The sequence below is a fragment of the Coregonus lavaretus genome (assembly GCF_964263955.1).
Source record: "Coregonus lavaretus genome assembly, contig: HAP1_SCAFFOLD_2679, whole genome shotgun sequence".
In the NCBI taxonomy this organism is placed as follows: domain Eukaryota; kingdom Metazoa; phylum Chordata; class Actinopteri; order Salmoniformes; family Salmonidae; genus Coregonus; species Coregonus lavaretus.
Genome location: NW_028162938.1, coordinates 52,956 through 76,085, shown reverse-complemented (window position 1 = coordinate 76,085; position 23,130 = coordinate 52,956). Strand labels below are relative to the sequence as shown.

The 23,130-nt window shown below is 47.1% G+C and overlaps 2 protein-coding genes across 2 annotated transcripts; one reads left to right on the top strand and one right to left on the bottom strand.

The window, feature by feature from the left end:
• Window positions 1-575: 575 nt before the first annotated feature.
• On the top strand, window positions 576-17,544 carry LOC311116759 (bifunctional apoptosis regulator-like; the record flags this gene model as incomplete). Its single annotated transcript, XM_084191799.1, has 8 exons — window positions 576-624; window positions 5,421-5,519; window positions 7,611-7,710; window positions 9,838-10,007; window positions 10,885-11,029; window positions 14,176-14,358; window positions 14,595-14,791; window positions 16,971-17,544. Coding segments are annotated over 8 exons (1,136 nt in total), but the record flags the coding sequence as incomplete, so codon positions are not given.
• A 57-nt stretch (window positions 17,545-17,601) lies between these two features.
• On the bottom strand, window positions 17,602-22,806 carry LOC311116763 (phospholipase A2-like). The gene is made up of 4 exons (XM_084191805.1): window positions 22,731-22,806; window positions 21,986-22,214; window positions 20,633-20,739; window positions 17,602-20,299 (listed from the first exon to the last, which is right to left on the bottom strand). The coding sequence occupies exons 1-4, from the start codon at window positions 22,771-22,773 to the stop codon at window positions 20,151-20,153; spliced, it is 528 nt and encodes a 175-aa protein (XP_084047931.1). The 5' UTR covers window positions 22,774-22,806; the 3' UTR covers window positions 17,602-20,150.
• Window positions 22,807-23,130: the final 324 nt, after the last annotated feature.

Below are 23,130 nucleotides of genomic sequence, written 5' to 3'. Positions count from 1 at the left end.
TGCTGTTGTTCTGGGATTGATTTGCACTTTTCGCACCAAAGTACGTTCATCTCTAGGAGACAGAATGCGTCTCCTTCCTGAGCGGTATGACGGCTGCGTGGTCCCATGGTGTTTATACTTGCATACTATTGTTTGTACAGATGAACGTGGTACCTTCAGGCGTTTGGAAATTGCTCCCAAGGATGAACCAGACTTGTGGAGGTCTACAATTTTTTTTCTGAGGTCTTGGCTGATTTCTTTTGATTTTCCCATGATGTCAAGCAAAGAGGCACTGAGTTTGAAGGTATGCCTTGAAAAACATCTATAGGTACACCTCCAATTGACTCAAATGATGTCAATTAGCCTATCAGAAACTGGCCATGACATAATTTTTTGGAATTTTCCAAGCTGTTTAAAGGCACAGTCAACTTAGTGTATGTAAACTTCTGACCCACTGGAATTGTGAAATAATCTGTCTGTAAACAATTGTTGGAAAAATTACTTGTGTCATGCACAAAGTAGATGTCCTAACCGACTTGCCAAAACTATAGTTTGTTAACCCTCTCTGTATGGTGAAATGTATAGGTCGAGCTAAGATATCAGAGAGAAGTGGGAGGGCTTCCCCAAAGTCAACATCCTACTGAGGTAGGCAGGGAATAAAATTAACACCCGCCACCTGCCAATTGCGGGTCAATTTAGGTATTGGCGGTTAAGAATGTCTATTTCACCAACCACGTTGGCGGGTGTCTGCTGGCTGCTGGGTGGGGCGTTACACGTTCCATCATTCATTGGATTCCTTTCTATAATATCAATTCAATTTAAGGGGCTTCATTGGCAATGGGAAACATATGTTTACGTTGCCAAAGCAAGTGAAATAGATAATAAACAAATGTGAAATAAACTATAAAAAAAATGAACAGTAAACATTATATTTAAAAAGTTATAAAAGAATAAAGACATGTCATATTCTGTCTATATACAGTGTTGTAATGATGTGCAAATAGTTAAAGTACAAAATGGAAAATAAGTCAACATAAATATAGGTTGTATTTACAACGGTGTTTGTTCTTCACTGGTTTTCTGGCAACGGCACCATGCAGTGCACCCTGGACTAAAGAGGCAGACCAATAGGAGAAATGTGCTAGACCCTCCGTTAAATAGCAAGTTTCTCAGGTAGGAATATCACTAAAATATGATCAATGGCTCATTCGAGAGAAGATATCCTCCCGAGTTATGACATCGGCCAGTATTGAAATCTGACATGTATGATAGACGTTTACGCAATCTAAAAGTGGTATTCCGATTAACTTTCAGTGTAGCGAGAGCGACTTTATCGTGGCTCTACGTCATACCAGCCGGATTTCTGCCTTCTTGAACGCCGATAACTCAGATACACATGGAAACATGAAATGACCCAGGGAATCGATAGAACATCACTCGGAGATGCATAAAAACAATATAACATTCCAAATGGGTGAACCGTTCCTTTCTAAGGATATGGCTGCTTCCCAAATGGCGCCTTATTCCCTCCATAGTGCACTACTTTTTAGAGCGGTCCCCATAGGACTCTTGAAAGCAGAAGGGGAGTGTACGTGGGCTCATCTTAGCGCTAGTACCCTCTGTATGGTGACTGTAGCCTATAGGTCTAGCTAGGACAACGTGTTTACCTTATCGCTAGTACCCTCTGTATGGGGACTGTAGCCTATAGGTCTAGCTAGGACAACATGTTTACCTTATCGCTAGTACCCTCTGTATGGGGACTGTAGCCTATAGGTCTAGCTAGGACAACGTGTTTACCTTATCGCTAGTACCCTCTGTATGGGGACTGTAGCCTATAGGTCTAGCTAGGACAACATGTTTACCTTATCGCTAGTACCCTCTGTATGGGGACTGTAGCCTATAGGTCTAGCTAGGACAACATGTTTACCTTATCGCTAGTACCCTCTGTATGGTGACTGTAGCCTATAGGTCTAGCTAGGACAACATGTTTACCTTATCGCTATTACCCTCTGTAGGGTGACTGTAGCCTATAGGTCTAGCTAGGACAACATGTTTACCTTATCGCTAGTACCCTCTGTATGGGGACTGTAGCCTAGAGGTCTAGCTAGGACAACATGTTTACCTTATCGCTAGTACCCTCTGTAGGGTGACTGTAGCCTATAGGTCTAGCTAGGACAACATGTTTACCTTATCGCTAGTACCCTCTGTATGGGGACTGTAGCCTATAGGTCTAGCTAGGACAACATGTTTACCTTATCGCTAGTACCCTCTGTAGGGTGACTGTAGCCTATAGGTCTAGCTAGGACAACGTGTTTACCTTATCGCTAGTACCCTCTGTATGGGGACTGTAGCCTATAGGTCTAGCTAGGACAACATGTTTACCTTATCGCTAGTACCCTCTGTATGGGGACTGTAGCCTATAGGTCTAGCTAGGACAACATGTTTACCTTATCGCTAGTACCCTCTGTATGGTGACTGTAGCCTATAGGTCTAGCTAGGACAACGTGTTTACCTTATCGCTAGTACCCTCTGTAGGGTGACTGTAGCCTATAGGTCTAGCTAGGACAACATGTTTACCTTATCGCTAGTACCCTCTGTATGGTGACTGTAGCCTATAGGTCTAGCTAGGACAACATGTTTACCTTAGCGCTAGTACCCTCTGTATGGGGACTGTAGCCTATAGGTCTAGCTAGGACAACATGTTTACCTTATCGCTAGTACCCTCTGTATGGTGACTGTAGCCTATAGGTCTAGCTAGGACAACATGTTTACCTTATCGCTAGTACCCTCTGTATGGTGACTGTAGCCTATAGGTCTAGCTAGGACAACATGTTTACCTTATCGCTAGTACCCTCTGTATGGTGACTGTAGCCTATAGGTCTAGCTAGGACAACATGTTTAGCTTATCGCTAGTACCCTCTGTATGGGGACTGTAGCCTATAGGTCTAGCTAGGACAACATGTTTACCTTATCGCTAGTACCCTCTGTATGGTGACTGTAGCCTATAGGTCTAGCTAGGACAACATGTTTACCTTATCGCTAGTACCCTCTGTATGGTGACTGTAGCCTATAGGTCTAGCTAGGACAACATGTTTAGCTTATCGCTAGTACCCTCTGTATGGGGACTGTAGCCTATAGGTCTAGCTAGGACAACATGTTTACCTTATCGCTAGTACCCTCTGTATGGGGACTGTAGCCTATAGGTCTAGCTAGGACAACATGTTTACCTTATCGCTAGTACCCTCTGTATGGTGACTGTAGCCTATAGGTCTAGCTAGGACAACATGTTTAGCTTATCGCTAGTACCCTCTGTATGGGGACTGTAGCCTATAGGTCTAGCTAGGACAACATGTTTACCTTATCGCTAGTACCCTCTGTATGGGGACTGTAGCCTATAGGTCTAGCTAGGACAACATGTTTACCTTATCGCTAGTACCCTCTGTATGGGGACTGTAGCCTATAGGTCTAGCTAGGACAACATGTTTACCTTATCGCTAGTACCCTCTGTATGGTGACTGTAGCCTATAGGTCTAGCTAGGACAACATGTTTACCTTATCGCTAGTGCCCTCTGTATGGTGACTGTAGCCTATAGGTCTAGCTAGGACAACATGTTTACCTTATCGCTAGTACCCTCTGTATGGTGACTGTAGCCTATAGGTCTAGCTAGGACAACATGTTTACCTTATCGCTAGTACCCTCTGTATGGTGACTGTAGCCTATAGGTCTAGCTAGGACAACATGTTTACCTTATCGCTAGTACCCTCTGTATGGTGACTGTAGCCTATAGGTCTAGCTAGGACAACATGTTTACCTTATCGCTAGTACCCTCTGTATGGTGACTGTAGCCTATAGGTCTAGCTAGGACAACATGTTTACCTTATCGCTAGTACCCTCTGTATGGTGACTGTAGCCTATAGGTCTAGCTAGGACAACATGTTTACCTTATCGCTAGTACCCTCTGTATGGTGACTGTAGCCTATAGGTCTAGCTAGGACAACATGTTTACCTTATCGCTAGTACCCTCTGTATGGTGACTGTAGCCTATAGGTCTAGCTAGGACAACATGTTTAGCTTATCGCTAGTACCCTCTGTATGGGGACTGTAGCCTATAGGTCTAGCTAGGACAACATGTTTACCTTATCGCTAGTACCCTCTGTATGGGGACTGTAGCCTATAGGTCTAGCTAGGACAACATGTTTACCTTATCGCTAGTACCCTCTGTATGGGGACTGTAGCCTATAGGTCTAGCTAGGACAACATGTTTACCTTATCGCTAGTACCCTCTGTATGGTGACTGTAGCCTATAGGTCTAGCTAGGACAACATGTTTACCTTATCGCTAGTGCCCTCTGTATGGTGACTGTAGCCTATAGGTCTAGCTAGGACAACATGTTTACCTTATCGCTAGTACCCTCTGTATGGTGACTGTAGCCTATAGGTCTAGCTAGGACAACATGTTTACCTTATCGCTAGTACCCTCTGTATGGTGACTGTAGCCTATAGGTCTAGCTAGGACAACATGTTTACCTTATCGCTAGTACCCTCTGTATGGTGACTGTAGCCTATAGGTCTAGCTAGGACAACATGTTTACCTTATCGCTAGTACCCTCTGTATGGTGACTGTAGCCTATAGGTCTAGCTAGGACAACATGTTTACCTTATCGCTAGTACCCTCTGTATGGTGACTGTAGCCTATAGGTCTAGCTAGGACAACATGTTTACCTTATCGCTAGTACCCTCTGTATGGGGACTGTAGCCTATAGGTCTAGCTAGGACAACATGTTTACCTTATCGCTAGTGCCCTCTGTATGGTGACTGTAGCCTATAGGTCTAGCTAGGACAACATGTTTACCTTATCGCTAGTACCCTCTGTATGGTGACTGTAGCCTATAGGTCTAGCTAGGACAACATGTTTACCTTATCGCTAGTACCCTCTGTATGGTGACTGTAGCCTATAGGTCTAGCTAGGACAACATGTTTACCTTATCGCTAGTACCCTCTGTATGGTGACTGTAGCCTATAGGTCTAGCTAGGACAACATGTTTACCTTATCGCTAGTACCCTCTGTATGGTGACTGTAGCCTATAGGTCTAGCTAGGACAACATGTTTACCTTATCGCTAGTACCCTCTGTATGGTGACTGTAGCCTATAGGTCTAGCTAGGACAACATGTTTACCTTAGCGCTAGTACCCTCTGTATGGTGACTGTAGCCTATAGGTCTAGCTAGGACAACATGCTAGGTTCGGTACTATGACCTGGATGTACAATACAGATCCTGGATGAAATAGGCTGTAGTCAGTGTGTGACTTCCTTCTCTCCACCATTTCCTTCTCTCTCCATCCTCTACCTCTCTTACTCCTCCCTCTCTCATCCCCTCCTCTCTCTCCTCCTTTCTTTACCCCCTCCATCCTCTCTATTTGACCCCCCCCCCCCCTCTCAGAGATGCAGTAGAGAGGTTGTTCTCAGAGGTGGTGGGGAGGAGGAGAGCAGAGATCCAGGGGAACCCCAAGATCTCACAGAGCCTGCTGGCCTTTCAGAGGTACCATACTAACACACTCCGAGCTAGCTGGCCTTTCAGAGGTACCATACTAACACACTCCGAGCCAGCTGGCCTTTCAGAGGTACCATACTAACACACTCAGAGCCAGCTGGCCTTTCAGAGGTACCATACTAACACACTCAGAGCCAGCTGGCCTTTCAGAGGTACCATACTAACACACTCAGAGCCAGCTGGCCTTTCAGAGGTACCATACTAACACACTCAGAGCCAGCTGGCCTTTCAGAGGTACCATACTAACACACTCAGAGCCAGCTGGCCTTTCAGAGGTACCATACTAACACACTCAGAGCCTGCTGGCCTTTCAGAGGTACCATACTAACACACTCAGAGCCAGCTGGCCTTTCAGAGGTACCATACTAACACACTCAGAGCCAGCTGGCCTTTCAGAGGTACCATACTAACACACTCAGAGCCAGCTGGCCTTTCAGAGGTACCATACTAACACACTCAGAGCCAGCTGGCCTTTCAGAGGTACCATACTAACACACTCAGAGCCAGCTGGCCTTTCAGAGGTACCATACTAACACACTCAGAGCCAGCTGGCCTTTCAGAGGTACCATACAATGTACACTATATATACAAAAGTATGTGGACACCCCTTCAAATTAATGGATTTGGCTATTTCAGCCACACCCGTTGCTGACAGGTGTAAAAAATCGAGCACACCGCCTTGCAATCTCCATAGACAAACATTGGCAGTAGAATGACCTTACTGAAGAGCTCAGTGACTTTCAACGTGGCACCGTCATAGGATTTCACCTTTTCAGCCGCGAAGTGGTAGGCCACACAAGCTCACAGAACGGGACCGCCATGTGCTGAAATACGTAGAGTGTAAAAATCATCTGTCCTCGGTTGCAACACTCACTACCGAGTTCCAAACTGCCTCTGGAAGCAACGTCAGCACAATAACTGTTCGTCAGGAGCTTCATGAAATAGGTTTCCATTGCCGAGCAGCCGCACACAAGCCTAAGATCACCATGCGCAATGCCAAGCGTCGGCTGGAGTGGTGTAAAGCGTGCCGCCATTGGACTCTGGAGCAGTGGAAACGCATTCTGTGGAGTGATGAATCACGCTTCACCATCTGGCAGTCCAATGGACAAATCTGGGTTTGGCGGATGCCAGGAGAACACTACCTTACCCAATGCAAAGTGCCAATAATAAAGTTTGGTGGAGGAGGAATAATGGTCTGGGGCTGTTTTTCATGGTTCTGGCTTGGCCCCTTAGTTCCAGTGAAGGGATATCTAAATGCTACAGCGTACAATGACATTCTAGACGATTCTGTGCTTCCAACTTTGTGGCAACAGTTTGGGGAAGGCCCCTTCCTGTTTCAGCATGACAATGCCCCCGTGCACAAAGCGAGGCCCATACAGAAATGGTTTGTCGAGATCGGTGTGGAAGAACTTGACTGGCCTGCACAGAGCCCTGACCTCAACCCCAAGAACACCTCTGGGATGAATTGGAACGCTGACTTCGAGCCAGGCCTAATCGCCCAACATCGGTGCCCGACCTCACTAATGCTCTTGTGGCTGAATGGAAGCAAGTCCCCGCAGCAATGTTCCAACATCTAGTGGAAAGCCTTCCCAGAAGAGTGGAGGCTGTTATAGCAGCAAAGGGGGGGGACCAACTCCATATTAATGTCCATGATTTTGGAATGAGATGTTGGACGAGCAGGTGTCCACATACTTTTGATCATGCAGTGTAATATATAAGCCGATGTCAAATCAAGGGCATCCATATGGATCAAGTGTCTCAGAGGTAGGAGTGCAGATCTGGGATCACTTTTGGCTTTTAGATCACAATGAATACGATTTACATGGACGGGACCTGATCCTAGATCAGCACTCCTAGTCTGAGATGTATGTTGCTCGTACTTAGGGCCTTGTGTTTATCACAATCATGTGACCATAGCAAGATTTGATCCTGTATTTTAAGCCTCGTCCAGAAGTGAGATTTACTCGTGTGTGTGTCGTCCAGGTATGGTGTCTCACCTCCTCACCTGTCTGTGTCTAACCTGTCTGTAACCTGTCTGTCTGTCTGTAACCTGTCTGTCTGTCTGTAACCTGTCTGTAGGTATGGTGATCAGGCAGCCAGAGGAATCCCCAAGACCAGTCCTGGTAGAGGAGCAGGAGGGTTCTTCTCTGGAGTCCTCACTGCACTCACCTGTGTTGCGGTAAGAGAGAGAGAGAGAGAGGGAGAGAGGGTTTTATTTTAACTAGGAAAAGAGCCTTGAGGTTAGAAGCCTGTTTTTCGAGGGGGACCTGGGGAGAGGTCAACAGGAAGGAGTCGGTGAGGGGGACCTGGGGAGAGGTCAACAGGAAGGAGTCGGTGAGGGGGACCTGGGGAGAGGTCAACAGGAAGGAGTCGGTGAGGGGGACCTGGGGAGAGGTCGACAGGAAGGAGTCGGTGAGGGGGACCTGGGGAGAGGTCGACAGGAAGGAGTCGGTGAGGGGGACCTGGGGAGAGGTCAACAGGAAGGAGTCGGTGAGGGGGACCTGGGGAGAGGTCAACAGGAAGGAGTCGGTGAGGGGGACCTGGGGAGAGGTCAACAGGAAGGAGTCGGTGAGGGGGACCTGGGGAGAGGTCAACAGGAAGGGACCATTACAACTCTCTGTGTGTGTGGGACAGGAATGCTTGGAGTGTGTGTCAGCCTACTTTTCTCTACGTGTGGCAGAAAGGGTCAGCGTGTGTAGTGAGGGTGTGGGGGGGTAGTGGTGGGTTGGTGTGTGTTTAGTGTGTGTGTGTGTTGAAGGGTCACAGTTTGTGTGTGGTTTTGTCTATTTGTTCTGTCCATGTGGCAGTAAGAGGGCAACGTCTGTGTGTATCTTTCCGCGTGGCAGTGTGTCTGTCTGTCTGTGTTTTTATTTGAAAGACATTAGTCTGTCTGAGTGCTTCATGTTAATATGTGCCAAAGTAGTGTGAATGAAGTTCCTGTCTCACCTGTCTGTGTCCCACCTGTCTGTGTCCCACGTGTCTGTGTCCCACCTGTCTGTGTCCCACCTGTCTGTGTCCCACCTGTCTGTGTCTCACCTGTCTGTGTCCCACGTGTCTGTGTCCCACGTGTCTGTGTCCCACGTGTCTGTGTCCCACGTGTCTGTGTCTCACGTGTCTGTGTCTCACCTGTCTGTGTCCCACGTGTCTGTGTCCCACGTGTCTGTGTCCCACGTGTCTGTGTCCCACCGTATCTCTTCCTATTCTATGCCCGTCTCACCTCTCTCACACCTGTCTGTTACCTGTCTTACCTGGCTCTCTCCCCTACCTGTCCCAGGTGATGTTGCTGGTGTACCACTGGCCCAGTGGAGAGAACACTCATCTCTGCTCCTTCACATATACCGGTCTCTCCTACCTGTCTCTCCTCTCTCCTACCTGTCTCTCCTCTCTCCTACCTGTCTCTCCTCTCTCCTACCTGTCTCTCCTCTCTCCTAGCTGTATCTCCTCTCTCCTACCTGTCTCTCCTACCTGTCTCACCTCTCTCCTACCCGTCTCACCTTTCTCATACTGTCTCTCCTCTCTCCTACCTGTCTCTCCTCTCTCCTACCTGTCTCTCCTCTCTCCTACCTGTCTCTCCTCTCTCCTACCTGTCTCTCCTCTCTCCTAGCTGTATCTCCTCTCTCCTACCTGTCTCTCCTACCTGTCTCACCTCTCTCCTACCCGTCTCACCTTTCTCATACTGTCTCTCCTCTCTCCTACCTGTCTCACCTCTCTCCTACCCGTCTCACCTTTCTCATACTGTCTCTCCTCTCTCCTACCTGTCTCTCCTCTCTCCTACCTGTCTCTCTTCCCTCCTACCTGTCTCTCCTCCCTCCTACCTGTCTCTCCTCTCTCCTACCTGTCTCTCTTCCCTCCTACCTGTCTGTCCTCTCTCCTACCTGTCTGTCCTCTCTCCTACCTGTCTCTCCTCTCTCCTACCTGTCTCTCCTCTCTCCTACCTGTCTCTCCTCTCTCCTACCTGTCTCTCCTCTCTCCTACCTGTCTCTCTTCCCTCCTACCTGTCTGTCCTCTCTCCTACCTGTCTCTCTTCTCTCCTACCTGTCTCTCCTCCCTCCTACCTGTCTCTCCTCTCTCCTACCTGTCTCTCCTCTCTCCTACCTGTCTCTCTTCCCTCCTACCTGTCTCTCCTCCCTCCTACCTGTCTCTCCTCTCTCCTACCTGTCTCTCCTCTCTCCTACCTGTCTCTCCTCTCTCCTACCTGTCTCTCTTCCCTCCTACCCATCTCTCCTACCCGTCTCACCTTTCTCATACTGTCTACCTCTCTTATACCTGTCTCACCTCTCTTCTACCTGTGTGTCTCTCCTACCAGGTGATGTTGCTGGTGTACCACTGGTCCAGTGGAGACGGGGTCCATGACCTCTTGGTCAGTAAACCTGTGTCAAAATGGACACCGGAGGAAGTTCTGTTCTGGTTGGAACACCTGGGACCCTGGACCTCTCTCTACAAAGAACCCTTCCTACAGGAGAACGTCAACGGACGGTGAGGAACGCTTAACAGTTTGTGGTATGGTTATAGTACGGTTCTGTTCTGGTTGGAAGACCTGGGGCCCTGGACCTCTCCCCTCCCTCTGGGGCCCTGGACCTCTCCCCTCCCTCTGGGGCCCTGGACCTCTCCCCTCCCCCTGGGGCCCTGGACCTCTCCCCTCCCTCTGGGGCCCTGGACCTCTCCTCTCCCTCTGGGGCCCTGGACCTCTCCCCTCCCTCTGGGGCCCTGGACCTCTCCCCTCCCTCTGGGGCCCTGGACCTCTCCCCTCCCTCTGGGGCCCTGGACCTCTCCCCTCCCTCTGGGGCCCTGGACCTCTCCCCTCCCTCTGGGGCCCTGGACCTCTCCCCTCCCTCTGGGGCCCTGGACCTCTCCCCTCCCTCTGGGGCCCTGGACCTCTCCCCTCCCTCTGGGGCCCTGGACCTGGACCTGGGGCCCTGGACCTCTCCCCTCCCTCTGGGGCCCTGGACCTCTCCCCTCCCTCTGGGGCCCTGGACCTGGACCTGGACCTCTCCCCTCCCTCTGGGGCCCTGGACCTCTCCCCTCCCTCTGGGGCCCTGGACCTCTCCCCTCCCTCTGGGGCCCTGGACCTCTCCCCTCCCTCTGGGGCCCTGGACCTGGACCTGGACCTCTCCCCTCCCTCTGGGGCCCTGGACCTCTCCCCTCCCTCTGGGGCCATGGACCTCTCCCCTCCCTCTGGGGCCCTGGACCTCTCCCCTCCCTCTCTCTCTTGCGCGCTCTTTCTTTCTTTCATGGTCAGGATATTGTTGATGTTAGTTAGTGATGAGTTGACCTGAGCTCCCTATAACATAGAGAACTATGGTTATGTCATGGTTATTTAATGGTTGTATTATGGTTATGTTCTCTCTCTCAGGTTATTGTTGATGCTAGGTGATGAGGAGCTGACCAGAGCCCCCTATAACATAGACAACCAGGCCCACAGGAGAGCGGTGCTGGCTGAACTGGAGAGGATAAAAGAACTGGGGGTCAAACCACCTCAGAACCTCTGGGAGTACAAGGTAACAGAAACCATAAACACTATGTATTATATGAACTTATAAACTGGGTGGTTTGAGCCCTGAATGCTGATTGGCTGACAGCCGTGGTATACCACGGGTATGACGGATCATTTATTTTTACTGCTTTAATGTTGTTGGTTACCAGTTTATAATAGCAGTAAGGCACCTTGGGGGTTTGTGGTATATGGCCAATATCCCATGGCTAATTAATTTTTTTATTTTTTATTTCACCTTTATTTAACCAGGTAAACCAGTTGAGAACAAGTTCTCATTTACAACTGCGACCTGGCCAAGATAAAGCAAAGCAGTGCGATTAAAAACAACAACACAGAGTTACATATGGGGTAAACAAAACATAAAGTCAAAAATACAACAGAAAATATATATACAGTGTGTGCGAATGTAGTAAGTTATGGAGGTAAGGCAATAAATAGGCCATAGTGCAAAATAATTACAATTAGTATTAACACTGGAATGATAGATGTGCAAGAGATGATGTGCAAATAGAGATACTGGGGTGCAAATTAGCAAAATAAATAAAAATATGGGGATGAGGTAGTTGGATGGGCTAATTTCAGATGGGCTGTGTACAGGTGCAGTGATCGGTAAGGTGCTCTGACAACTGATGCTTCATGTTAGTGAGGGAGATAAGAGTCTCCAGCTTCAGAGATTTTTGCAGTTCGTTCCAGTCATTGGCAGCAGAGAACTGGAAGGAATGGCAGCCAAAGGAGGTGTTTGCTTTGGGGATGACCAGTGAGATATACAGGCTAAGGGCTGTATACTCTCCACGTTGTGTCGTGCGTAACAACAGCCCTTAGCCGTGGTGAATTGGCCATATACCACACCCCCTCGGGCCTTATTGCTTAATTATACCATGGCATTGTTGAATACTCTGGCTGGGCCACTCATGGACATTCAGAGACTTGTCCCGAAGCCACTCCTGCGTTGTCTTGGCTGAGTGCTTAGGGACGTTGTCCTGTTGGAAGGTGAACCTTCGCCCCAGTCTGAGGTCCTGAGCACTTTGGAGCAGGTTTCCATCAAGGATCTCTTTGTACTTTGCTCTGTTCATTTTTCCCTCAATCCTGACTAGTCTCCCAGTCCCCGCCGCTGAAAAACATCCCTACAGCATGATGCTGCCACCACCATGCTTCACCGTAGGGATGGTGCCAGGTTTCCTCCAGACGTTGACGCTTGGCATTCAGGCCAAAGAGTTCAATCTTGGTTTCATCAGACCAGAGAATCTTGTTTCTCATGGTCTGAGAGTCTTTAGGTACCTTTTGGCAAACTCCAAGCGGGCTGTCATGTGCCTTTTACTGAGGAGTGGCTTCCGTCTGGCCACTCTACCATAAAGGCCTGATTGGTGGAGTGCTGCAGAGATGGTTGTCCTTCTGGAAGTGTCTTGGTGGTTCCAAACTTCTTCCATTTAAGAATGATGGAGGCCACTGTGTTCTTGGGGACCTTCAATGCTGCAGACATGTTTTGGCACCCTTCCCCAGATCTGTGCCTCGACACAATCCTGTCTCTGAGCTCTACAGACAATTCCTTCGACCTTATGGCTTGGTTTTTGCTCTGACATGCACTGTCAACTGTGGGACCTTTTTATATAGACAGGTGTGCGCCTTTCCAAATCATGTCCAATCAATTGAATTTATCACAGGTAGACTCCCATCAAGTTGTAGAAACATCTCAAGGATGATCAATGGAAACAGGATGCACCTGAGCTCAATTTCGAGTCTCATAGCAAAGGGTCTGAATACTTATGTAAATAAGGTATTTCGGTTTGTTTTAAAAAAATACATTTGCAAAATATATTACCCTGTTTTTGCTTCCTCATTATGGGGTATTGTGTGTAGATTGATGAGGAAAAAAGTTAATTTAATCAATTTTATAATAAGGCTGTAATGTAACAAAATGTGGAAAAAGTCAAGGGGTCTGAATACTTTCCAAATGCACTGTATCATAGTTCATGCTGTTTTAATGCTAATGTGATGTACTGTAAATCCTATGCCATTATCAATAAGATATACTGTATTTCTGCTAACAGAAACACAGGTTGTATCCCGAATAGCACCCTATTCCCTATATAGTGCACTACTTTTTACTAGTACCACAGCGCTATATAGGGAATAGGGTGCTATTGAAGTGCACATAATAAATACTCTATATGCTCTGGTTGAAGTAAGCCTATGAAGATATATGCTGTGTGTATAATTTTGATGATAAGTCAATTAGGGTTTAATTATGGTTTCAACTATCTACCCCTCTCCTCTCTCCCTCTATCTACCCCTCTCCTCTCTCCCTCTATCTACCTCTCTCCCTCTCCTCTCTCCCTCTATCTACCCCTCTCCTCTCCTCTCTCCCTCTATCTACCCCTCTCCTCTCTCCCTCTCTCTACCCCTCTCCCTCTCTCTACCCCTCTCCTCTCTCCCTCTCTCTACCCCTCTCCCTCTCTCTACCCCTCTCCTCTCTCCCTCTCTCTACCCCTCTCCTCTCTCCCTCTCTCTACCCCTCTCCTCTCTCCCTCTCTCTACCCCTCTCCTCTCTCCCTCTCTCTAACCCTCTCCTCTCTCCCTCTATCCACCCCTCTCCTCTCTCCCTCTATCCACCCCTCTCCTCTCTCCCTCTATCTACCCCTCTCCTCTCTCCCTCTCTCCCCCTCTCCTCTCTACCCCTCTCCTCTCTCCCTCTATCCACCCCTCTCCTCTCTCCCTCTCTACCCCTCTCCTCTCTCCCTCTCTCTACCCCTCTCCTCTCTCCCTCTCTCCCCCTCTCTACCCCTCTCCTCTCTCCCTCTCTCTACCCCTCTCCTCTCTCCCTCTATCTACCCCTCTCCTCTCTCCCTCTCTCTACCCCTCTCCTCTCTCCCTCTCTCTACCCCTCTCCTCTCTCCCTCTCTCCCTCTCTCCCTCTCTCTACCCCTCTCCCTCTATCTACCCCTCTCCTCTCTCCCTCTCTCTAACCCTCTCCTCTCTCCCTCTATCCACCCCTCTCCTCTCTCCCTCTCTCTACCCCTCTCCTCTCTCCCTCTCTCTACCCCTCTCCTCTCTCCCTCTCTCCCCCTCTCCTCTCTCCCTCTCTCTACCCCTCTCCTCTCTCCCTCTCTCTACCCCTCTCCTCTCTCCCACCGGCTCTCCACCCCCCACCAGGCTGTGAATGCAGGTAAATCTCTGTTCCTTCTCTATGCTTTGAAGAGTTCTCCTCGCCTCACCATCCTCTACCTCTACCTCTTCGACTACTCCGAAACCTTCCTCCCCTTCCTACACACCTGCTGCCCCGCCCTCTCACACACCAGCGAGCCAATCGAGGACAGCCTCCCCCTCAACCACCAGGTACCATTGGACGGCTCAACTGTCATGTTGATTGTATTTATTTGGTAAATAAAGGTAGGAGGCTGCTCCAGCCATATACTATAACTAAACGTAGGCTACTGTACATGTTGTTGTCAGTATGGCTGGCCATACAGATGATATTGACCTTGACGATATTGGAGAGAACATAAGGACACATGTTCTTAAGTTCTCTCACCCCCTCCCTCCCCACCCCCCCCCCTCTCTCTACTCTCCAGGTGCACCCCACCTGGCGCCAGTGGACAGAGTTCCTAGTTAAGTACCTCCTCCTCCCGTACCAGCTGATCGCTGAGTTTGCCTGGGATTGGCTGTCGGTTCACTACTGGACGTCACGGTTCATCATCGTCAACGCCATGCTACTGTCTGTCCTGGAGGGCTGTGTCCTGTGGAGGTTCTATAACCGAGCTGAGATCAGGTACCGTGTGTGTTTCTCTCTGTTCCTCTCGCTATCTCTGTCTTTCCCTGTCACACCAACTTGCTCTCTCTTTCAATCTCCCTGTCCCTCTCTCACCCTTTACCTTGAATTATCCACCCCTCTTTCTCTCTCTCCACATCTCATCCCTCACTACCTCTCTCTCTCTCTCTCCACATCTCATCTCTCACTACCTCTCTCTCTCTCTCCACATCTCATCCCTCACTACCTCTCTCTCTCTCTCTCTCTCTCTCTCTCTCTCTCTCTCTCTCTCTATCTCTCTCCACATCCCATCCCTCACTACCTCTCTCTCTCTCCACATCTCATCCCTCACTACCTCTCTCTCTCCACATCTCATCTCTCACTACCTCTCTCTCTCTCCACATCTCATCCCTCACTACCTCTCTCTCTCTCTCCACATCTCATCCCTCACTACCTCTCTCTCTCTCTCTCCACATCTCATCCCTCACTACCTCGCTCTCTCTTTCTCTCCACATCTCATCCCTCACTACCTCGCTCTCTCTTTCTCTCCACATCTCATCCCTCACTACCTCTCTCTCTCTCTCTCCACATCTCATCCCTCACTACCTCTCTCTCTCCACATCTCATCTCTCACTACCTCTCTCTCTCTCCACATCTCATCCCTCACTACCTCTCTCTCTCTCTCCACATCTCATCCCTCACTACCTCTCTCTCTCTCTCTCCACATCTCATCCCTCACTACCTCGCTCTCTCTTTCTCTCCACATCTCATCCCTCACTACCTCGCTCTCTCTTTCTCTCCACATCTCATCCCTCACTACCTCTCTCTCTCTCTCTCCACATCTCATCCCTCACTACCTCTCTCTCTCTCCACATCTCATCCCTCACTACCTCTCTCTCTCCACATCTCATCTCTCACTACCTCTCTCTCTCTCCACATCTCATCCCTCACTACCTCTCTCTCTCTCTCCACATCTCATCCCTCACTACCTCTCTCTCTCTCTCTCCACATCTCATCCCTCACTACCTCGCTCTCTCTTTCTCTCCACATCTCATCCCTCACTACCTCGCTCTCTCTTTCTCTCCACATCTCATCCCTCACTACCTCTCTCTCTCTCTCTCCACATCTCATCCCTCACTACCTCTCTCTCTCTCTCCACATCTCATCCCTCACTACCCCTCTCTCTCTCCACATCTCATCCCTCACTACCTCTCTCTCTCTCTCTCTCTCTCTCTCTCTCTCTCCACATCTCATCCCGCACTACCTCTCTCTCTCTCTCTCTCTCCACATCTCATCCCTCACTACCTCTCTCTCTCTCTCCACATCTCATCCCTCACTACCTCTCTCTCTCTCTCCACATATCATCCCTCACAACCTCTCTCTCTCTCTCTCTCCACATCTCATCCCTCACTACCTCTCTCTCTCTCTCTCTCCACATCTCATCCCTCACTACCTCTCTCTCTCTCTCTCCACATCTCATCCCTCACTACCTCTCTCTCTCTCCACATCTCATCCCTCACTACCTCTCTCTCCACATCTCATCCCTCACTACCTCTCTCTCTCTCTCTCTCTCTCCACATCTCATCCCTCACTACCTCTCTCTCTCCACATCTCATCCCTCACTACCTCTCTCTCTCTCTCTACATCTCATCCCTCACTACCTCTCTCTCTCTCTCTCTCTCTCTCTCCACATCTCATCCCTCACTACCTCTCTCTCTCTCTCTCTCTCTCCACATCTCATCCCTCACTACCTCTCTCTCTCTCTCCATATCTCATCCCTCACTACCTCTCTCTCTCTCTCTCTCTCTCCACATCTCATCCCTCACTACCTCTCTCTCTATCTCCACATCTCATCCCTCACTACCTCTCTCTCTCTCTCTCCACATCTCATCCCTCACTACCTCTCTCTCTCTCTCCATATCTCATCCCTCACTACCTCTCTCTCTCTCTCCACATCTCATCCCTCACTACCTCTCTCTCTCTCTCTCTCCACATCTCATCCCTCACTACCTCTCTCTCTCTCTCCACATCTCATCCCTCACTACCTCTCTCTCTCTCTCCACATCTCATCCCTCACTACCTCTCTCTCTCTCTCCACATCTCATCTCTCACTACCTCTCTCTCTCTCTCTCTCTCTCTCTCCACATCTCATCCCATTGTTGTTTTAATTGTTTGACACAAAGTCTTCTCTCCCCTCCAGGAGTCTCCATAAGAAGATGTGGGGTCACTTCTGGAGGATGTCTTCCCAGGGTTTTGCCTTTGCCCTGTTCTGGCCGGTGATCCCCCAGTTTGTGTGTAACTGTCTGTTCTACTGGGCTCTCTACTTCAACCCCATCATCAACATTGACCTGGTGGTGCAGCAGCTAATGCATCCTGACACACAAGGGCCCTGATCAGACCGAGGGGATGCTGTTCCCTTCGTGGCGCACTACTTTTGAACAGTGCCCCCCTATATGGGTAGAGCCATGAGTGAGGAGGTACTGTTAAAACACAGGACGTGTCTTAAACAGCACCCTATTCCCTATATAGTGCCCTACCTACAGGGCTCTGGTCAGAAAGTAGTGCACTATGTAGTGAATATTTGGTGCTATTTAGTGCACTACTTTTGACCAGGGTCCGTAGGGAGCGCCGTAGGGCTTCTGGTCCAAAGTGGTGCACTATACAGGGAGTGGGTTGCCATTGGCGACGCAGACCAAGTTCTATATAATATTGGATGGTTTCTCCTAATGTCTTAATTACATGATAGATATATATATATATATATATATATATATCTATATCTATCTATCTATCTATCTATCTATCTATCTATCTATCTATCTATCTATCTATCTATCTATCTATCTATCTATCTATCTATCTATCTATCTATCTATCTATCTATCTATCTATCTATCTATCTATCTATCTATCTATCTATCTATCTATCTATCTATCTATCTATCTATCTATCTATCTATCTATCTATCTATCTATCTATCTATCTATCTATCTATCTATCTATCTATCTATCTATCTATCTATCTATCTATCTATCTATCTATCTATCTATCTATCTATCTATCTATCTATCTATATATGATGGTTTCTCTCTGATGGTAATTCATATTGAAGGAAAGAGGTGGTGTGTTTGTCTGTTATGGTGGTCAGTGGTAATAACTGTAGGGAGAGGATTGATATGATTCTGTTATGGTGGTCAGTGCTAATAACTGTAGGGAGAGGATTGATATGATTCTGTGATGGTGGTCAGAGGTAATAACTGTAGGAAGAGGATTGATATGATTCTGTTATGGTGGTCAGTGGTAATAACTGTAGGAAGAGGATTGATATGATTCTGTTATGGTGGTCAGTGCTAATAACTATAGGGAGAGGATTGATATGATTCTTGTTAATAATTTAAGGAGCCCATATTCCAGGGCTCTCCAACCCTGTTCCTGGAGAGCTACCCTCCTATAGGTTTTCACTCCAACCCTCCTGTAGGTTTTCACTCCAACCCCAGTTGCAACTAACCTGATTCATCTTATCGACCAGGTAATTACTAGAATCAGGTGAGCTAGATTAGGGTTGGTGTCAACCTACAGGATGGTAGCTCTCCAGGAACAGGGTTGGAGAGCCCTGCGCTATTCACACAGCGTGTGATCTAGGATCAGATCCCCTCCCCGTCCATATCATCTTATTCATTATGATCTAAATGATCTAGAATCGTATTGATTGATATCAAAACTGATCCTAGATCAGAACCTGGCAACTTCATTCTGTTTCCATGGTGTTTTGGAGCTTGCTCAGCTTGTCTCGTTGGAAGGGAACACATATAATGCCTTATTCTTTACAAGGACTTAAAATCTAGCAATATGTTAAGTGTTTTTGTTTTTTTCTTCTTTAAAAATAGTTACGCTCTTGAGTTTCAGATGGTAATAGTAAATAATAAAAATGTATACTTCCTGCATTCAGAATGAGTTTAAACATGGCGATATCCAACTGTTGTAAATTTTCAATTTAAAGGAAATCACGTGTTCAAGTGTTCGTCCCAAATTGCACCCTCTTCCCTATGTAGTGCACTACTTTTGACCATAGCCCAATAGGTTGAGCCATAGGGATCTGGTCCAAAGTAGTGCACTGTATAGGGAGTAGGGTGCCATTTGGGACGAACCCTCGGACAGGTGAGACTGTTTAAAATAAAAGGGCTGTAGCTTCATTGGTCCCTCTCATGTAACCAACGGCCTGAAGGATGTTTTATGTTTGTATGTGACAAATGTTAAAATGTTGTTTTACATTTTCAATTTGTTTAATTGTTCATGAAGAGATTCATTATTCTTTGCGGTATTCAGTCCCACCGGTCCTGCGGTTGGTTGTAGCTAATTGCGTAGATTTAATTATTAAATATCTGTATTTTTTTAAATTCTGATTTCTATTTTCACTCAAGATAAATTTCACCACTTTTCGACATCATATCATCATCTACAGGTGCTGTGCAGCCCAAATGGTACCCTATTTCCTATTTAGTCCACTACTTTTGACCAGGACCCATAAGTAGTGCCCTATTTAGGGGATGACATTGGGGACACAGACTGGATACTGGAGGTGAAGAATGAGGTATAAAAGTGGTGGAATGTCCCTTTAATTAAACTGCTAGTACTGCTTCAGGTGCACTGTGATTCCCTCTGATGCGTTACCTGGGTTACGGTGCACTGTGATTCCCTCTGATGCGTTACCTGGGTTACGGTGCACTGTGATTCCCTCTGATGCGTTACCTGGGTTACGGTGCACTGTGATTCCCTCTGATGCGTTACCTGGGTTACGGTGCACTGTGATTCCCTCGGGTGCGTTACCTGGGTTACGGTGCACTGTGATTCCCTCTGATGCGTTACCTGGGTTCTTCTGGTTTCTCCCAAAAATATAGACTTAGCAAAGAAACAAATGAATAAATTACAATTTTTTAAAGAATGTGACCAAACTTATTGTGTTTGTTAAAAATATTTTTTGTATAGATGAAATGAGAAAATGTATTTTCCTTGTAGGCCTACAGATGAAATGAGAAAATGTATTTTCCTTGTAGGCCTACAGATGAAATCATAAGATGTATGTGATGGCGATATTAGAATATGACCTTACTGTTTTTTTTTGTACATTGAAAATGACAGTCTACAACCTGTTTATAGAACTGCTGTTTGAATCCTCAGTCATGGACTTAATGGTACACCACATCAGGTCTATCATGGTGATCTAAGCACACTGTTAATAAGATCCATGAATCAGATGGGCAGTGTGTAAAGTCAAGTACTGTAGGGCTTTAATACACACACACCACTACCCAGGATAAACCAGAGAAAACACTAGTCTCTCTCTCTCACACACACACACACACTACTGTGTAACAGCATCAGTGATAAGTACAGGTGGGGTGTCCGTATCCACACAAGAAGTCAGGCCAGACAGAGTATTTGTGGATGAAGGGAGCTCTCCTCAGACACCTGGCCGCCTCCCGGTCACACCTGCACAGAATCTTGTCACACCTGTCCTGGAGAGACTCTAGAACCACCGGACAGAACACACAGGGTGGAATTCAGAACTCTTAGAATGCAATAGGACTAAATAGAATACAATAGAACTGTATTTTTCACATTATCGATGGAAAATTGCCCCTTGGCTTCAGACCTAGAAATATAGCTTGTATCCATGGTTGTCACTAGTTACCACAGCCACAAAGTCAAAATTGGCTAAATCGTAAAAATTCATGAAAACAAAAATGTGCTTTTTGCTCTTCATTTAAGGTTAGGGTTAGGCATAATGATGAACCACTAACCCAGAGAGTGCTTAGAGTACAGAAATACAGTGTTGCATTATGGGATGGGTAGTTCATACCGCAGTCGGCCATCTTGTTCTCACAGGTCCACTGGTACTTGTCTGTCTTGGTCTGACAACCCAGATCCTCAGCCTTCCCATAGCAACAGTCATGCTTGTGACAGCACCTTGTGGACAGAAAATAACACAATCATGTTGATTCTGTGAGTTATTCCATTACAATGTATAAAGCACTTTGAGTAATTGGAGAAGTAATGTCAATCCAGTCTGCTATACAATCCATTATGTGAGGAAAATGCTTTGGGTTGTGTTCTCTTCAGCCTCTGACTATGTAGTAGCTCATCAACAAGCCAGAATTCAGTCCATATTATTCCAAGCTCAAAATGTAGGGTCTGAGAAACTAGCTGTTGTCCATGGGTTAGGAGACAGCAGGGCCAGCTCTAGCCTTTTTGGGGCCCTAAACGAGATTCAGCTTCAACCAGCTGAAAATACAATATGTTTGGTTATTGAAAATATATTTCACAGCAGGTTAGATGATACAATGATTCTCTAAACTTGCTTGTTTTGTCACAAACTATTACAATTTTCGCAACCAGAAAATGGTTGAGCGATTTCTACATATTGCACCTTCAATGATATCTGTGAGAGTGACTAACAAAATCAATGTGGGCCCACTGGAGATCAGGCCTCCTGGGCACGTGCCCTGCATGCCCGTTCGGTATTTGGCCATGACTACTACAAGCTTAGATAACTGGCTAGACTCATTTACCAATCTAAACATGGTTAGCTGACATGGCTAATTGAGTGACTGTCAGTGACTGACAAAACAAGAGACAAACTGCTGATGCACCACCAAATTTCGACACCTTGTGTATTCTACTATTCTGACTCTCAACAGTAAGTTGAGAACCTGACTGTTCCTAATATATATATATATATATATATATATATATATATATATATATATATATATATATATATAGATTTTTTGGGTCAGGCCCCCTAGCAGCCGGCAGCAGTAAGCGACCGCTTATGCATGGAACCGGCCCTGGCAGACAGACACCCCATTACAGCACCAAATGACTGTTTGTAGATGTTTATGGTCTGTGGATGGGATTTAGAAATCAGAGTTGGTGCCAGCCAGGGTTTGGGCTGTAATTACCCAGCTGTAATTCCACCAGGGCTAAGTGCTGAGCCCTAGTAGACTTTTGACTAGGGCCCACCAGTCCTGCCTTGTCCCGCAGTAGCTGTGTGTGTGTGTGTGTGTGTGTGTGATGGTACTCACCAGTCCAGCCTTGTCCCGCAGTAGCTGTGTGTGTGTGTGTGTGTGTGTGTGTGTGTGTGTGTGTGTGTGTGTGTGTGTGTGTGTGTGTGTGTGTGTGTGTGTGTGTGTGTGTGTGTGATGGTACTCACCAGTCAGCCTTGTCTCGGGGCCAGCCCTGGCCTCCCAGCCCGCAGTAACATCCATACATGATGTAAGCCACCGCCGACCTCCCAGTGCTGCATTTAATGACGCCCGCCAACTCCAACAAGCCCCGCTTTTCCCGCAGCCGCCATCGCTCTGGTAACGGGGAAGTGACGGTCGGTGTTGTCGCTAACTCCGTCCCTTCATAAGATCTGGTTATCCCGTCGATGACATGCTCTAAATGTAGATTGTAATAGGTATTGTTAAATAAACGGTTGATGCATTAACTATAACAGCTGTGAGTGTGTGTATACTCACAGAGAGACAAACCCACACAGACTACAGTGTACAACAAACTACATTGATGTACAGTTTGACGGCTTTGTTTTGGAGCCATTCTGTTATATTGCTGAGGGATTCTAACACGCGCACGCCAACTTTCCCCCAGTCTGTAGGCTGTCCTATTTAGACCAGACAACAAAGTCTGCTATACAATGCAGGAACACCACTGTGGGATACACCTATATGACATATACATATATAAAACTGTTTTGTGTCGAAAAGGATGAATATACATTTTTAGATTGAATATAGCCTTCACCCCATGGCCATATGTGCATCCATTCCAATTTACGCACAGCTTTTTCGCTCTTCAGAAAATAACCACGAAATCAAATTCGACATCAATGCTGCTGTTTTGATAAAATTGTGTAAAAATAATGTTCTGAAAGTGACCGAGAACAGAACACTTACCCGAGAGCAGCAGCAAAGCGATGTATAGCGCAGACATCTCCATGGATAAAAACGGTCTCGCATGCCACTTGCCTAGTAATGGTCTTCTATTCTAGAACGTGTCAGTATAGGACCGCGCGTCCCAAACTAGGGGTCGCGACCCCATGTGAGGTCGCCTGATATGAAAATGGGGTCACGGGAGAATTGACAAAATCCTCCCCCCAAAATATATACAGTACAAAAATATATATATATATATATATATATATATATATATATTAGAATATTGTCTTTGTATCTCAATCATTGTAATGTGGTTAACCTTAAAAATCGAAATGAATATTATTCAAATCTAAAAGAGCAAATTCAACCAGAGAGCGCCCTCAGATCACGGGAAAAGTCCAAAGGCCGCACTTAACCG